This window comes from Scyliorhinus torazame, chromosome 16 (genome assembly GCF_047496885.1).
Source record: "Scyliorhinus torazame isolate Kashiwa2021f chromosome 16, sScyTor2.1, whole genome shotgun sequence".
Taxonomy (NCBI): domain Eukaryota; kingdom Metazoa; phylum Chordata; class Chondrichthyes; order Carcharhiniformes; family Scyliorhinidae; genus Scyliorhinus; species Scyliorhinus torazame.
In genome coordinates, this window is record NC_092722.1 from 101,881,492 (window position 1) to 101,898,783 (window position 17,292).

Sequence of the window (17,292 nt, forward strand, 5' to 3'; positions counted from 1 at the left end):
GATTGGAAAATCGCTGTTGTAACCCCCCAGTTCAAGAAGGGAACAAGGAAAAAGATGGAAAATTATAGGCCAATTAGCCTAACCTCGGTTTTTGGCAAGATTCTAGAATCCATTGTTAAGGATGAGATTTCTAAATTCTTGGAAGTGCAGGGTCGGATTAGGACAAGTCAGCATGGATTTAGTAAGGGGAGGTCGTGCCTGACAAACCTGTTAGAGTTCTTTGAAGAGATAACAAATAGGTTAGACCAAGGAGAGCCAATGGATGTTATCTATCTTGACTTCCAAAAGGCCTTTGATAAGGTGCCTCACGGGAGACTGCTGAGTAAAATAAGGGCCCGTGGTATACGAAGCAAGGTACTAACATGGATTGACGATTGGCTGTCAGGCAGAAGGCAGAGAGTTGGGATAAAAGGTTCTTTTTCGGAATGGCAACCGGTGACAAGTGGTGTCCCGCAGGGTTCAGTGTTGGGGCCACAGCAGTTCTCTTTATATATTAACGATCTAGATGACGGGACTGGGGGCATTCTGGCTAAGTTTGCCGATGATACAAAGATAGGTGGAGGGGCAGGTAGTATGGAGGTGGTGGGGAGGCTGCAGAAAGATTTAGACAGTTTAGGAGAGTGGTCCAAGAAATGGCTGATGAAATTCAACGTGGGCAAGTGCGAGGTCTTGCACTTTGGAAAAAAGAATAGAGGCATGGACTATTTTCTAAACGGTGACAAAATTCATAATGCTGAAGTGCAAAGGGACTTGGGAGTCCTAGTCCAGGATTCTCTAAACGTAAACTTGCAGGTTGAGTCCGTAATTAAGAAAGCAAATGCAATGTTATTTATCTCAAGAGGCTTGGAATATAAAAGCAGGGATGTACTTCTGAAGCTTTATAAAGCATTAGTTAGGCCCCATTTAAAATACTGAGAGCAATTTTGGGCCCCACACCTCAGGAAGGACATACTGGCACTGGAGCGGGTCCAGCGGAGATTCACATGGATGATCCCAGGAATGGTAGGCCTAACATACGATGAACGTCTGAGGATCCTGGGATTATATTCATTGGAGTTTAGGAGGTTGAGGGGAGATCTAATAGAAACTTACAAGATAATGAATGGCTTAGATAGGGTGGACGTAGGGAAGTTGTTTCCATTAGCAGGGGAGACTAGGACCCAGGGGTACAGCCTTAGAATAAAAGGGAGTCACTTTAGAACAGAGATGAGGAGAAATTTCTTCAGCCAGAGAGTGGTGGGTCTGGAATTCATTGCCACAGAGGGCGGTGGAGGCCGGGACGTTGATAAATTCTTGATTTCTCGAGAAATTAAGGGCTATGGAGAGAGAGAGCGGGTAAATAGAGTTGAAATCAGCCATGATTGAATGGTGGAGTGGACGCAATGGGCCGAATGGCCTTCCGCTCCTAGGTCTCATGGTCTAAAATAAATAGACACTCAAAAATCTCTTCAAAAGATCACGATCATGTAGCTGCTCATATTGTCAAGGTTAATTAGCAGTCCTCTTCATGCAATATCAACAACCACTGAGCAGAATCCATTAGTGGGGGTTCGAGCTCAGCCAAACTTTTATAATTGGATTCCATTGCACAGTTGTGGCAACAAATCCTCCAGTGCTGAATATATTAAAGCCTTTCAATGTAGTCTCAGCAGATGGCCATCTATTCCAATGCTTTACTCAATCAACGGATGGACTGTGAGTCCATGTAAAAAGTCAAACACAGATTTCAGTGACATATTCAAATCTGAATACTGTTCAGATCAGAAGAGCACTTTATCCAGTGCACTCCTGCTTTTGAACATGTCCATAATGATGACTAATCTAATGGTCACGTACCTTTTAAAAACCAAACCCATCAGGCTTGATTTAACCACTGCGTTGCACCCGACACGGATCTGAGCACGCCGGCTAAATAGCGAGAAAGGCCAGAATCGGGATTTGCCCAGCCCGCTCCCGATGGAGAGTTCCATATCTTGCCCAAAGACGGTGAGAATATCATTAACCCTCATTTTCATTTATTCCAATCTCAGTAGCCCGCCATAGAACGCATTTCAAAAATTACTTCAAAGTCTAAACTTCAGTATAAAGCCATATTTTATATTGAAAATGACTTAACCATTAGTTGAGAAAGACCAAACAGCATTTCAGAGACTTTAAATAGCAGCTTTTAAGATGGCCGAATATTTGCATAACTGTTAATTATAAAATTACAAAGCAATTGTGATGGGGTCAGCCTTCTAGAAGAATCAATAAAGCCTCAGAGGAATGACTTATTTACAAAACATCTAGCAACCTGTATATATAACAATCTTTATTGTCACAAGTAGGCTTACATTAACACTGCAATGAAGTTACTGTGAAAAGCCCCTAGTCGCCATATTCAGGCATCTGTTAGGGTACACAAGAGGGAGAATTCAGAATGTCCAATTCATCTGACAGCACTTCTTTCGGGACTTGTGGGAGGAAACCAGAGCACCCGGAAGAAACCAACGCAGACACAGGGAGAACATGCAGACTCCACACAGGCAGTGACCCAAGCAGGGGATCGAACCCGGGTCCCTGGCGGTGTGAAGCAACAGTGCTAATCACTGTGCTACCCTGTTGCCCCTTAACAGGTTCATAGATGTATATACACATTCAGACCCAAATGTTTGGTCTTGATTTTCATTTCTGAAAGTGGTCTGTTGATGAAATCAATTGGAGTTTTTGGGTGCAACTAAAATTATTCTCCACTTGCTTCCTGCATCGTCTGAGAAAAGTTTGTGCTAAATCCTCTTTGACACTGATAGCTCTGGAACATGTACAGAAATCATTCTATTCACTCTCCATATGGCAAAACTCACTTTCTGGTATTCAAACGTGCCAGTTTCTAAACACAAGGCAAATTGGCACCTCCCAGTAATTGTTTCTGTACGCAAGATGTATTTCATTTTGCAGAGTGCAGAAGGAAGAGAATAGGTAGCATTGGAGGGATTAACAACATTTCTTAATCCTCTCCCTCATGCAAGTAGCGAGACTGAAATTCTACCTTCCTGGACATGAAAATCAGATTGTACGGCAAGATATAACTTTTTTTTTTTAATATAAACGTTAACACCGCCATACTACTTCAATCTATAATACAAATGCACAAATTACTTCCATGATAGGCAATTTACTGTTTATTTTGTAAAGTGCACACCTTCATTTGAAACAAAAATAATGGATTGATATATTTAAATGATTTACAGTAAATTATGACTGAGGCACAGTGATTGTCACCAAGCTAATGAGGAAGTTCATGATGCTCAAGTTTATAGTGAGAGCCACAGGATGGACATCGCTGGGGATTTCCAGAATGCAGCCAGAACCAAACAATCGCAGTGTTATCTTCTTCACCTGCAGTTAGAACAAAGAGGCAATCATACTTCTACCAACATTTAAGGCATTTAATCGAAATGCCATCTAATGGATGAAATTTTAAAACAGGTTTTTTAAAATGCATTTTCGTTCTCTTTCCTTCAACTGCTTCGCCCACCTCCCCCTGCCCAACAGCCTGGTATTCAAGTAGATAGCTCCAGCTGAAAAGTTAGCAACAACTCGGCCGTGGGATGAATGGCTTCCTGGGCTGTCAGTTCAATGGTTCCACAAACTATTGGTAGTTATTCTTGCAATGAAGGCAGCACTATTTACTATCCTGTCCCAGGGGCAACTAGTAATAAGCAACTAGTTCAGGGTTGGAGTCACATGCAGGACTGGGCTGGTAGGGAACCAGCTTGATTTATTTCCCCTGACTGACATGGTAATTTTCCTGGTGCTAATTCACAAGTTACCACATGTATTCCATAAATTATCACGGTGGGATTTGAACTTGGGTTACAAGTGACTGGACCAGTGCAATAGGCTACTGTGGAGGGAAAGGACATTTCTTTAGCTATACTCTAACTTACAAATGCAGCCAACAAGCCTCTTGTCGGTGATTGAAGGAACAACATGAGGATCTTCCTTGGTACCTGCATACTCCTTCGGTTTGAAGATACTGTAGGGATCCTGTAGAACAACAGAATATGAAAAGATATTTTAAAAAACAGAAGGAGAAATAAAAATCCATTGAAGGAACAAAAATGGTCTTGATTGCTACATCATGGAGATCGTGAGATTGTAGTTTAAACGGCATGGTTCTGGTCCAGGCACGTTTTTCATTCTACCTCAAGGTAATTTTCAAGAGTTCTAACTCTATCTGAACGAGTATTGCGAACTTGAAATTCAGGTAAGCTTTCAGCTACTGCAGTTACTCTATGAGGCCTCATTGCAAACGCTGGTCCTCAGTGCAAACTCTGAAGGCAGCCACAGCATCATTAGATCCCACTTTACCTGAAGGTGAATTTATCAATAAAGACAATTATATATTTACACTAGACAACTTTCCACCTTCAATTCAGGTGGAAAAAAACAACTCAATTTTGTGAGCGAAGCTGAACCCTTGTAAACTCTCATCTTTGGGATTTCAGTTTATTTCCCTCATGCAGGAGTGATCAAACAAAACTGGAGCAGGATGTGGGTATCAAATTACTTCACATCAAAAGAGCTAGTTCAACTGACCACTCAATAACAAATCCAAGTGGAAATGTTCAATTTGCAAAACTTTGTTTACGTTTTAATAGTCAAAAAGTCACAAATGGAGTTTTAAAAATTAAGGTCATGCAGAGGTAGCGTCATTCCAAGTGTTTAATTTTTATGCAACTAAACATACCTTCCCTTTCTTCATAGCTTGCAATGCTTTCCTCTCGAGACCAGTCGATTGTTCTTCATCTGTCGGAATACCTGATGTAGAGAAACTAAAGTAATTTGTTGCATATTTAAAAAGCTACTTCAAACCAGAACTGCAGTGAGACAACATGTTTTCCAACGCAGATAACCCTTTATCAATTAGCCTCCAAACCAACTGTCGGCCATTTATTGTTTTCAAATACTTAACTATAGTTATTCTTTAAAATAATAATGCAGCTTTCTATTAATCAGGTTCTGCTTTATCCGGAACACAGAGCAGCTGGCACGTGTCTTTTTAAATTCGCACTCATGCCAAAAGGCTCCACAGACAGCACGGTGGCACAGTGGTTAACACTTCTGCCTCACAGCACCAGGGCTCAATCTCTGCCTCAGGTGACTGTGTGGTGTTTGCACTTTCTCCCAGTGTCTGCATGGATTTCCTCCGGGTGCTCCTGCTTCCTCCCACAGTCCAAAGATGTGCAGGTTAGGTGCATTGGTCATGAGCAATTGCCCCTTAAGGTGGGGCTGCAGGAATAAGTTGGGGATTGGGCCGAGGTAGGGTGGACTTTTGAAGGGTTGGCAGACTTGATGGGCCAAATGGCCTTCTTATGCACTGTAGGGATTCTATTCTATGACAGCCACACCTCCCACAAACTCAAACCTCCCTACCTAGGAAGTTACACAGAATAGTGTTTCCGAGTTTACGGTCTACTGTTGTAATAATGGTTGGATTGGGTTTGTTTATTGTCACGTGTACCGAGGTACAGTGAAAAGTATTTTTCTGCGAGCAGTTCAGCAGATCATTAAGTACATGGGAAGAAAAGAAAATACATAATAGGGCAACACAAGGTAAAAGAGAGAGGTTAGTAATAATGTTAGTCTTAGAATTAAATTTTAAAAGATTAGAACGAGTAGAAGTTAAGTAAAAACTGGATCTGTTGGGGTGAGCTCGCAGAGAGTCACCTCGCTCCGGCGCCATCTTCTGGTTACAGCCAGAGAGGTTGCTGTGTCCCTGTTGCACATGCTGACCTATCCAGAGAAACACATTAGCTGATTATAGTTTTGTAGTTTGCTTAAAAGTATATCTTTTTAAAATGCAAACTTTATAAAAATTAATTTATGGGAAGTGGCCGTTGGTTGCTCGGTCAACATTTATTGGTTTTGGTTTTATTGTTCATTGGATGTGCGTTTATTGTCCATCCCTAATCACCTTGAAATTAGTGGCATTTCAGAGTCGAATCACATGTCGGCCAGACCAGATAAGGATGGCAAATTTCCTTTGATGAAGGACTTTCGTGAAACAGATGAGTTTTTTTACAATTCCAGATTATTTTTTTTTTATAAATCAAATTCAGATTTCACCGTCTGCCATGGTGGGATTTGAACCTGACGAATGTGATATAAAATAGTTACTTTAGAGTTACTAGTTAATGTATGTAGAAATAAGCCACTTTGATTCTGGCAGTTAGGGACAAAGGGGTTTGAGACCGCATGGAAAAAGCAGGAAGAGGTGTGTCTATGAGAGTGATGCTGCATTGATAGGGGCCAGAGAAAGGGATTGGAAGTGAGCCAATCAGAATAGATCGAACAGGTCAGGAGGGACATAGGCTGACCTATGTCCGTCGAGTATGTGAAACTTGATACCATTTGAATTGATTTTGCAGAGATCCCTTTGTCTTTTAGTTCAGTCGTTTTCTGGGGTGTAAGAGGCTGGATGTCTCTTACGTTTCTGTAAGATGATTCAAGCTTGCAAGCTAAATAAATAACTTCTTTTTACGTGCGAATCCATCTCAACTTTTATTGAGGCCAGACTGACAGAGAAAGAAATTTGGGGATCAACAAACCCAGGTTCTCTGGATGACTACAGGGAAATACCACTGCACCACCACCTCCCTATAGCAGAAGAGCTGTGGCAGAATCTGAGTTGGGCGTACGATGAATTTGGAAGTAAGCTTCAGACAGTTGCCAGGAATAGACAGTGTGTCCAGGGAATGGAGTTTGTGATAGGAACCAAAGACGATGACTTCAGTCTTCCGATGTCAGAGAAGCAGTGTGACAAATCCGATGTGGGGTGAAGTAGAGCCGAGTGTCACGGCATGGAAGAAATTAAATGCTTAATATATATGTGCATCAGCGTATTCGTTTGGAACGGACTAATATCAAAGTTTCAGAACAATACTGCAGTAACCAATGGTCACTCAACTATCCAAAGATGTCAGTGAATACTTTCGGGCCACGTAAGATGCTCTTGTACACCTCTGGATCTATGACAAAATAGTGTCAATCTTACTCAGTCTGGCTCTGCTCAATGGCAGCACGGTAGCACAGGTGGATAGCACTGTGGCTACACAGCGCCAGGGTCCCAGGTTCGATTCCCCGCTGGGTCACTGTCTGTGTCAGCACGTTCTCCCAGTGTCTGCGTGGGTTTCCTCCCACAGTCCAAAGACGTGCAGGTTAGGTGGATTCGCCATGATAAATTGCCCTTAGTGACCAAAAAGGTTAGATGGGGTTATTGGGTTACAGGGTTGGGTGGAAGTGAGGGCTGAAGTGGGTCGGTGCAGACTCGATGGGCCGAATAGCCTCCTTCTGCACTGTATGTTCTAATAATTATCCTTCTTCACAAGATATTTAAGAGTCAACCACATGGTTGATCCCGGCTCTGGGTCACTGTCCGTGTGGAGTTTGCACATTCATAGAATTTACAGTGCAGAAGGAGGCCATTCGGCCCATCGACTATGCACTGGCTCTTGGAAAGAGCATCCTACCCAAGGTCAACACCTCCACCCTATCCCCATAACCCAGTAACCCCCCCCCGCCCCGCCCCCAACACTAAGGGCAATTTTGGACACCAAGGGCAATTTATCATGGCCAATCCACCTAACCTGCACATCTTTGGACTGTGGGAGGAAACTGGAGCACCCGGAGGAAACCCACGCACACACGGGGTGGATGTGCAGACTCCACACAGACAGTGACTCATGCCGGAATCGAACCTGGGACCCTGGAGCTGTGAAGCAATTGTGCTATCCACAATGCTACCGTGCTGCCCCTTGTTCGCCCCGTGTTTGCGTGGGTTTTGCCCCCACAACCCAAAAATGTGCAAGCTACGTGGATTGGCCAAGCTAAAATGTCCCTTAATTGGAAAAATGAATTGGGTACTCAATTTTTTTTTTTTTTTTTTATAAAAAGAGTCAACCACATTGCTATGGGTTTGTGTGGGCCAGACCAGGCGAGGATGGTAGATTGCCTTTGAACCAGATGGCCTTTTTACAACTCGAGAATGGTTTCATTGTCATCATTAAGACTTTTAATTCAATTCAAATGCCACTATCTGCCACGGTGGGACTCAAACACATGTCCCCCACAGCATTAGGAACAGGAATAGGCCATTCAGCCCCTCAAGCCTGTCCCACCGTTCAATGAGACCGTGGCAGATCTGTGACCTAACTCCATATACCTGCCTTTAGCCCACTTCCCTTAATATCTTGGCCTAACGAAAATCTATCTATCTCAGATTTAAAATTAACAACTGTTCTAGCTTCAACTGCTGTTTGTGGGAGACAGTCCCAAACCTTTACCACCCTTTGAGCGAAGAGGTTGTTGCTAAAATCTCTCCCGAATGGTCTAGCCCTAATTTTTAGACTATTCCCCCTAGTTCTAGACTCTCCAACCAGTGGAAATAGTTTAGCTCATCTCCAATGTCCTTCCCTGTTAATATTTTGAAGATTTCAATCAGATCACTCTATAACCTTCTAAATTCTAGAGAAAACAGGCCTAATTTGTATAATCTCTCTTCATAACTTCTATGTTCTTATATTTCAATCCTCTAGATATAAAGGTTAGCATTACATTATCCTTCTGGATTACTATCTGCACTTGTTCGTGCATTGTAAAGATCAATGTACCTGCCACCCCCCCCCCCCTCCCTCCCCCAGGTCTCTTTGGACATCTACTGAATTTAGCTTCATACATCTGGAAAGTACCCGGATCTGGAAAGTACCCGGATCTGTTTTTTCAGTCTAAAATGGAAAACCTCACACTTCCTTACATTGAAATCCATTTGCCACAATTTTGCACATCCACCTAGTCTATCAATAACATCCCTTTGTAATTTTATGCTGTCATCTGCACCCAATGTTGTGTCAACAAATTTAGATATATGACTTTCAATGCCATTATCCAAGTCGTTAATGTATAATGTGAACACTTAAGGCCCCAACACAGATCCCTGTGGTGTACCACTAGTCACACCCAGGCAATACAAGTACCTACCCATTATCCCTACTTTATGTCGCCTGCCACTCAACCAATTTCCCAGCCATGTCAGTAGTTTGCCCTCAATTCCATGGGCTTCTCTCTTAGTTAGCAATCACTTGTGGGACTTTATCAAATGCCTTCTGGAAGTCCTTATAAACAACATCTATAGACATTCCCATGCCCACTACCTTAGTCACCTCGTCAAAAACTTCAGTAAGGATTGTCAGGTATGACCTATCTGTCATGAATCCATGCCGGCTCTCCCTGATTAATTGAGAATTTGAGGTGTTCAGTTACCCCTTACTCCAGCAATTTCCCCACGACAAATGATAGGCTAACCAATCTGTAATTCTGTGGTTCATCCTTGTTAAAAAGCAGGACCAATTTTTCAATCCAGAGGGACAACTCGGAATCTAGGGAACTCTGGAAGATTATAGTTAGGGCATCAACAATGTATTCCCATACTTCATTTAACACCCTCAGATGGAAACCATCAGGTCCTGGGGTTTTGTCACTTTAGTTCCATTAATTTTCTCATTATCGATGTTAATTTTATTTAGTCCCTGACCCACCTTGGAACTTCCAGCAGGTTATCCTCCTTTTCTACTGTAAATACTGAGGCAAAGTAATTAATCACCATATCTGTCATATGACTTATGACCATATGATAAACGCCGTGAGGGAGGCACTCAGGACGGAGCTCCACACAATGATGAAGGAGATGCTGGCGGAGACAACAGAAAAAATGCAGCAAACCGTCTCGGGCTACAAACTTAACCTGGGCAAAAGAGAGGCATTCCCAGTGAACCCAAAAGGGGGAGGGACAGAGCTGGAGGGGCTCCCGTTCAAAACGGCCCAGAACAGATTCCGTTTACTGGGGATCCAGATAGCCAGAGACTGGACACAGACCCACAAGTGAACCTGACCAGCCTGGTTGAGGAAGTAAGAAGAGAGCTTCAAAGGTGGGGCTCACTCCCACTCTCCCTGGCGGGGGGAGTGTAGACGGTCAAGATGGACGTACTGCCAAGGTTCCTCTTCCTGTTTAGATCCATTCCGATCTTCATCCCCAAGGCCTTTTTCCAAAACATAGACAGTTTAATCATGGTGTTTGTGTGTGTGTGTGTGTGGGGGGGGGGGGGGGGGGGGAGAGAACCCGAGAATCCCAAAACAGACACTGCAAGGAAGTAAAATCAAAGGGGGCTAGGCCTTACCAAACCTACAATACTACCACTGGGCAGCAATGGCAGAAAGTGTGAGGGGATGGGTACAGCAGCACTCCCCTCCCCCTCAACAAGATACACAACAAGCCCAGTGGTAGCAGCCACACTGAGAACATGGACCCAGCTCAGACAACACTTCGCGATAACTAAAATGGCCCCCATCTGCGGCAATCACAGATTCCCCCCAGCCATGCTAGATACCACCTTCAAAAGATGGAGGCGGGACGGGGGCACATTGACGGTGGGGGACTTCTACGTAGGGCACAGACTGGCGACACCAGACGAACTGACGACGAAGTGGAGGCTAGCAAAAGGACAGGAAAGGAGACACCTCCAAATAAAACACTTCCTCCGCAAAGAGACAGTGGGGTACCCTGGGGTCCCAGAAAGCACACTACTAGAGGACCTGATAGGCACAAGCAACGAGAAAGGGGGGCTATGTGGGAAAATATATGGACAGCTACAGGACAGAGCCCGTACTCCACTGGACGAGACCAGGCAAAAATGGGAGGACGAACTGGGGACAGAGGTAGGGTGGGGACTCTGGAGCGAAGCACTGAGCAGGGTGAACTCCACCTCCTCCTGCGCAAGGCCAAGCCTAATGCAGCTCAAAGTGGTGCACAGAGCGCACCTGACCGGAACCCGAATGAGCAGGTTCTTCCCAGAGGTGGAGGACAAATGTGAGCGGCGCCAGAGGGGCCCAGCCAACCATACCCACATGTTTTGGGCTTGCCCCAAGCTTGCTGGGTTCTGGACAGCCTTCTCCGAGGCAATGTCCAAGGTTGTGGGGGTGAGGGTGAAGCCATGCCCAATAGTGGCAATCTTCGGGGTATCAGAGCAGCCAGAGTTACACATGGGGAAGGGGGCAAACGCCCTTGCATTCGCTTCCCTAATCGCACGCCGGAGAATCCTGCTCGGCTGGCGGTCGACAGCACCACCCACAGCTGCAGACTGGCTTGCTGACCTTTTGGAATTTCTCCACCTGGAGAAGATTAAGTACGCCACCCGAGGGTCAGAGGAAGGCTTCCTGGATACTCGGCAGCAGTTTGTCGGGCTGTTCCAAAACCTGTTCGAGTCCAACAACGAGGAGTAACCTAATAAGAATGTTTTTTTTTTTTAAATTACTAAAACACCAAGATAGATGAGGTACCAAAAGACTGCGCAACCGGGGGCAGGGGCAGTCGGAAGGAAGGCAGGGAAACCACGAGAGATTATTCCACTCTGTCCGGGAAATAAAAGCACAGCCGAATCCGGGAGGGGGGGGGGGTTGATCAGGGAAGGGGGTGGGACCATAGACCGATCCAGAGGGCAATGAAAGGCACGTAGGGTCAGTTAAACGAAGGACAAACTAAACCTCTCTGTATAATAAAGAAAATTAGCGCAGGCGAGAAAAATGTGATATACACAACTGTTTATAAATATGAGAAATGGCAATAAAAAGATTTTTTTTTTTTTTTTTTTTTTTAAAGTCAGCCTTGCCTAAATCTAAAATTAGGGAAGGTGATTTGAGCTTTTCACTTTCAAACATTACACATTGAACTCTATCATGTTATGATCACTATTTGATAAATGGTCAGGTACAAGTAAGTTTCTAATTAAATTCGGCTCATTACTCTTACTAAATCAAATATTTCCTGTCCCCTTGTTGCATCCAGGACATATTGATGTAGGAAACTATCCCTGACACACTCCAGAAATTCACTACCTTTTTGACAGGTGCTTGTCTGCCTCCCCCAATCCATGTTAAAGTTAAATTCCCCCATTAACACTACTTTGCTTTTGCGACACTGGTCCAACGTCTGCATTTATACAATCGGACACTTCTGAGCTGCTATCAGGGTGTCTATACGCAACACCTACCAGAATTTTAAAATCCTTGACTGTTCCTCAGTTCCACCCACAAGGTCTCCATTGGAGCTTCCCCCTTATCATATCCCCTTTCACAAATGAATAATGTGGTTTCCAGTCAGTAGGCTATTGCCCTCTCCACTACTTTCCATATCTGTCCTGTTCACCTTATAATCTGGTATATTAGGTTCCCCATCCTGACCATTACCCTGGGTTTCTGGATGGCCAGTCCAGTGTCAATACCACCATGCACCATCCCCCAACCTTTCCAGACTGAAGTAAAATACAAAAGCTGTTGAAGAATAACAATGCTTCATTTTGGTGAACACTGCAAAGTGCCAAATATATTTGTCATACATTTTGATTCCTGAGCACTTCAGAGCCCTTAATTATTTTCTCTGGGTACATCAGACATGTATTAAGGTTAATTTCAGTGCAGTGACTGGTGAAGACAATTGAAACAAGTAAACTAAGCCCGCTCCTCATTTCTTTAGGAAGATTCTTACAGAAGAACCCTACCATGATCAAAATATGCAGTACCCTGAAAACATATCGGGCTAGGTTTACAATTTAAATTCAAAACACAAGTTTGTTGAAATGGGCATGACCGTATTGAAGCCTTGTTTTTTGGCAAATGATTTCTTCGAGATAAAGATGACATTACTTGCCCAACTGAATGGATTCAAGACTAGATTGGATGCAAATTTTGAACTAAGTGTTACTGCTAACATAAAATAGTTTTAAACAGTTAATGGGAAGCACGGTAGCAGTTGCTTCACAGCTCCAGAGTCCCAGCTGGGTCACTGTCTGTGCAGAGTCTGCAACCTCGTGTCTGCATGGGTTTCCTCCGGGTGCTCCAGTTTCCTCCGAAGATGTGCAGGTTAGGTGGATTGGCCATGCTAAATTGCCCTCAGTGTCCAAAAACTGGGGTTACTGGGATACAGGGATAGGGTGGAAATGTGGAGTTAAGTAGAGTGCTCTTTCCAAGGGCCGGTGCAGACTAGATGAGCCGAATGGCCTCCTTCTTCACTGTAAATTCTATGATAAATGTACTGGATTGGCTCAATGTTCAGATCATGGCAGCTGTCTCATCTCACCCACAGTGCAATAACCTGATGTCTCTCTCTCTCATGCTCCATTGCAGATGAATCAATTCCTGCGGCTCAAACCAGACCACAAGGTCAGGAAACTACAGGCTAGGTAGTCTAACTTTGGTTATTAGAATCTATAGCACTGCTGCCTCACAGCTCCAGGGATACAGGTTCAATTCTACCCCCAGATGACTGTGTGTGGAGTCTGCACGTTCTCCCCGTATCTGCATGGGTTTCCTCCTGGTGCTCCAGTTTCCTCCCACAGTCCAAAGAGGTGCAAGTTAGGTGGATTGGCGATGCTAAATTGCCCCTTCGTGTCCAAAAGGTTAGGTGGGGTTACTGGGATAGGGTGGAGACGTGGGCTTAAAAGGGTGCTCTTTCCAAGGGCCGGTGCAGATTTGATGGGCCAAATGGCCTCCTTCTGCACTGTAAATTCTGCGATTATCCGAGAGAGAATAGCAGTGTATCTGGAAAGTCATAAATCTGATAAAGCAGATCAGCATGGTTTCAAGAAGAAGAAATCACATCCATCAGCCAGAGTAGATAGATTTAAAAAGGTGCCACACAAAAGGTTACTACGCAAGATATGAGCTCATAGTGTTAGAGCTAATATTCTGGCATGGATAGAGGATTTGCTAACAGGAAGCAACAAATAGTGATAAGGGGGTCCTTTCTCAGGTTGGAGAGCAGTAGCCAGTGGAGTGCCATAGGGATCAACACTGAGACCGCAGCTTTTCACATTACATATTAATGATTTGGCGGAAGGAACAAGAGTGTACTGAGGCCAAATTTGCAGATGATACAAAGGTGGGAGGGAAGGCAGGTTGCAAGGAAAATATAAATATGTTTCCGGAGAGGTAGTGATAGGTTTAGTGAGTGGGCAGAAAATTGGCAAATGGAAATCAAACTTGGAAAAGTTGAGATGGTTCATTTTGGAGCACCCTGCCCCTCGCTGCAGAGTGGACTTGCCCCACCCTGTAGAGTGGACCGGCCCATTGGGTGGAGCTGCCCTTCCCCACAGCTCCAGGGTCCCAGGTTCAATTCCCGGCTTGGGTCACTCTCTGTGCGGAGTCTGTACGTTCTCCCGTGACAGCATGGGTTTCCTCCGGGCGCTCCAGTTTCCTCCCACAGTCCAAAGATGTGCAGGTTAGGTGGATTGGCTAAGCTAAATTGCCCTTAGTGTCCAAAAATATTAAGTGGGGGTTACTGGGTTACAGACAGGGTAAGTAAGTGGGCTTCAGTAGGGTGCTCTTTGTAAAGGTCGGTGCAGACTCGATGGGCTGAATGGCCTCCTTCTGCACTGTAAATTCTATGATTGGGTGGTCCTACACCTCGCCGCAGAGCGGACCCGTCCATTGGGTGGGCCTGCCCATCAATCACCCGCCTCTCCCTCCTGCCCCAGCAAGGTCACACAGGGGTGACGGTCAAAGCGGCCGCACTCAGGCCTCGGGAATGCGGCTACTCGCCCCCCCCTGCAGCCACCGCGGATTCTCCCCCTCCTCTCTAACTGACCCTACCTGTGGAGGCCAAGGACCTGCTGGCTATGATCCTGCTGGCGGCGGGCACCCTCGGGGCCGCCAGGCGGCTCAGACCGCGGGACACCAATTTACACCTGAACACCGCCGCCATCTCAGCGTCCTCTGAGCCTCCGGCGACCACGCACGCGCTTTTGTAGGCAGGCGGAGCCTGTGCGCTGATTGACAGGCCGGAGGGAGAGGAGGGCGATTGCGTCGGAGATCCAAACAATGAAATAGGGAATTTGAATGATTGACATGCCGGCTCGACCAATCGGTGAGGGAGAGGCGGGCGATCGGTCGGGCGATCCAACCAATGAGGGCAAAATGGAGATGATTGACAGCGAGGACCTACCAATCAGGCGCAAATGGCTCCTCCTAGTTCCAAAATGCTGCAGAGGCTGAAAATCTGAGATTAAATTGGATCTACTGAGCAGGTCCCACAGGGGAAAGGGCAAAAATTGAGAGTAAAAAAATTTAGGCCAACGGTTGCCAACCCTCCAAGATTGGCCTGGGGTCTCCAATAATTGAAGACCAATCTCCAGGACACTTTGATTTGTCTTGAAGGGATGACACTTTGTGTAGTTTTGACAAACAATGATCCAGGCTCAAAATGTTAGCTCCCTTTTGATTTTGATTTGATTTGATTTATTGTCACATGTACCGAAGTACAGTGAAAAGTATTTTTCTGCAGCCAAGAGAACGTACACAGTACGTACATAGTAGACAAAAAAAAGAATAATCAACAGAGTACATTGACAAATGGTACATCGACAAACAGTGATTGGTTGTTTAGCACAGGGCTAAAGAGCTGGCTTTTAAAGCAGACCAAGGCAGGCCAGCAGCACGGTTCAATTCCCGTACCAGCCTCCCCGGACAGGCGCCGGAATGTGGCAACTAGGGGCTTTTCACAGTAACTTCATTTGGAGCCTACTTGTGACAATAAGCAATTTTCATTTCATTTTTTTTTTCATTTCAACAGAGAATCAGCAGCATAGGGCATCGTGAGTAGTGTTCTTACAGGTAACAGATGAGTCTGAGGGAGAGCCATTGAGGAGCTGTGGGGAAGAAGCTGTTCCTATGTCTGGATGTGCAGGTCTTCACACTTCTGTACCAAAGGAAAAAGAACAATACAGCACAGGACCATTGGTCCTCCAAGCCTGCGCCGATCACGTGTCCTATCTAGACCAACCGCCTGTATCCTTCTATACCCTGTCTGTCCATGTGCCTATCCAGATAAATCTTAAAGGTCGCTAACGTATCTGCCTCAACCACCTCACTTGGCAGTGCATTCCAGGCCACCATCACCCTCTGTGTAAAAAACTTCCCCCGCAAATCTCCACTGAATCTTTCCCCCCTCACCTTGAACTTGTGCCCCCTTGTAATTGTCATTTACACCCTGGGAAAAAGCCTCCAACTGTTCAACCTGTCTATACCCCTAATAATTTTATAAACTTCTATCAGGTCGCTCCTCAGCCTCCGTCTCTCTAGGGAGAACAATCCCAGTTTATTCAATCATCTTCTGCCTGATGGAACGGTCTGGAAGAAGGCAAAGCCTGGGTGGGAGGGGTCTCTGAAATGCTGCCTGCCTTCCTGAGTGGGGAAAATTCTAGAATCCATTATCAAAGATTTTATAGCAGAGCACTTAGAAAATAGTGGCAGGATCAGACAGAATCAACATGGATTTATGAAGAGGATATCAGGCTGGACAAATCAACTGGAATTCTTCGAGGATGTAACTAGTACATCTACATTTGGGGCTGGTTTAGCACAGTCGGGGGAGGGTAGGAATATGTCATCTGTGGGTGGGGCGTGATCGTCTGCTGCTGCGAGCAGGATGTGGTGTGTGTGGTTATTCTGTGAGCCATAAGCCTTGAGCTGGTTTATATGAAACCACGCAGACTTACCATTGGGATAGGTTATTTTGTATACTGAGGGGCTGACTTTGTCCGAAATGGAGTACGGTCCGGAAGATTTTGGGGAGAGGAATGAACTGGGGTTGTAAAGTGTCGTGGAAGGGTAAAGCTATGGACAGTATAATGGTTAATGGAGAGCAAGGCAGCAGGTTACGTGACAGGTTATTATGTAGAGATATGGGTTCAAAGACAAGGAAAATTAGGAGAAAGGGTAAGAGGAAAAATAATTTGCGAAATGTTACTTATCAAGGTGTTAGGATTCATAACAAAGACATTAAAAACAGCATAAGTGTACTTTACCTGAATGCTCGTAGTATACGGAATAAAGTGAATGAGTTAATGGCGCAAATCATCGTGAATGACTATGATTTAGTGGCCATTACTGAAACATGGTTCAAAGATGGTCACGACTGGGAGTTAAATATCCAAGGGTATCAGACTATACAAAAGGATAGAATGGACGGTAAGGGCGGTGGTGTAGCTTTGTTGTTTAAGGATGGCATCCGGGCAATAGTAAGGGATGATATTGGTGCTATGGAGGACAAGGTTGAATCAATTTGGGTGGAAATCAGGAATAGTAAGGCGAAAAGGTCACTGATAGGAGTAGTCTATCGGCCACCAAATAGTAACAGGATGGTAGGGCAGGCAATAAGCAAAGAAATAACGGATGCATGTAGAAATGGTACAGCGGTTATCA

General features: G+C 44.9%; 1 protein-coding gene across 1 annotated transcript; it reads right to left on the reverse strand.

Annotated features, from left to right (window-relative positions):
- Nucleotides 1-3,143: 3,143 nt before the first annotated feature.
- On the reverse strand, nt 3,144-14,856 carry cox5b2 (cytochrome c oxidase subunit 5B2). The gene is made up of 4 exons (XM_072478799.1): nt 14,683-14,856; nt 4,733-4,803; nt 3,930-4,029; nt 3,144-3,378 (listed from the first exon to the last, which is right to left on the reverse strand). The coding sequence occupies exons 1-4, from the start codon at nt 14,792-14,794 to the stop codon at nt 3,266-3,268; spliced, it is 396 nt and encodes a 131-aa protein (XP_072334900.1). The 5' UTR covers nt 14,795-14,856; the 3' UTR covers nt 3,144-3,265.
- Nucleotides 14,857-17,292: the final 2,436 nt, after the last annotated feature.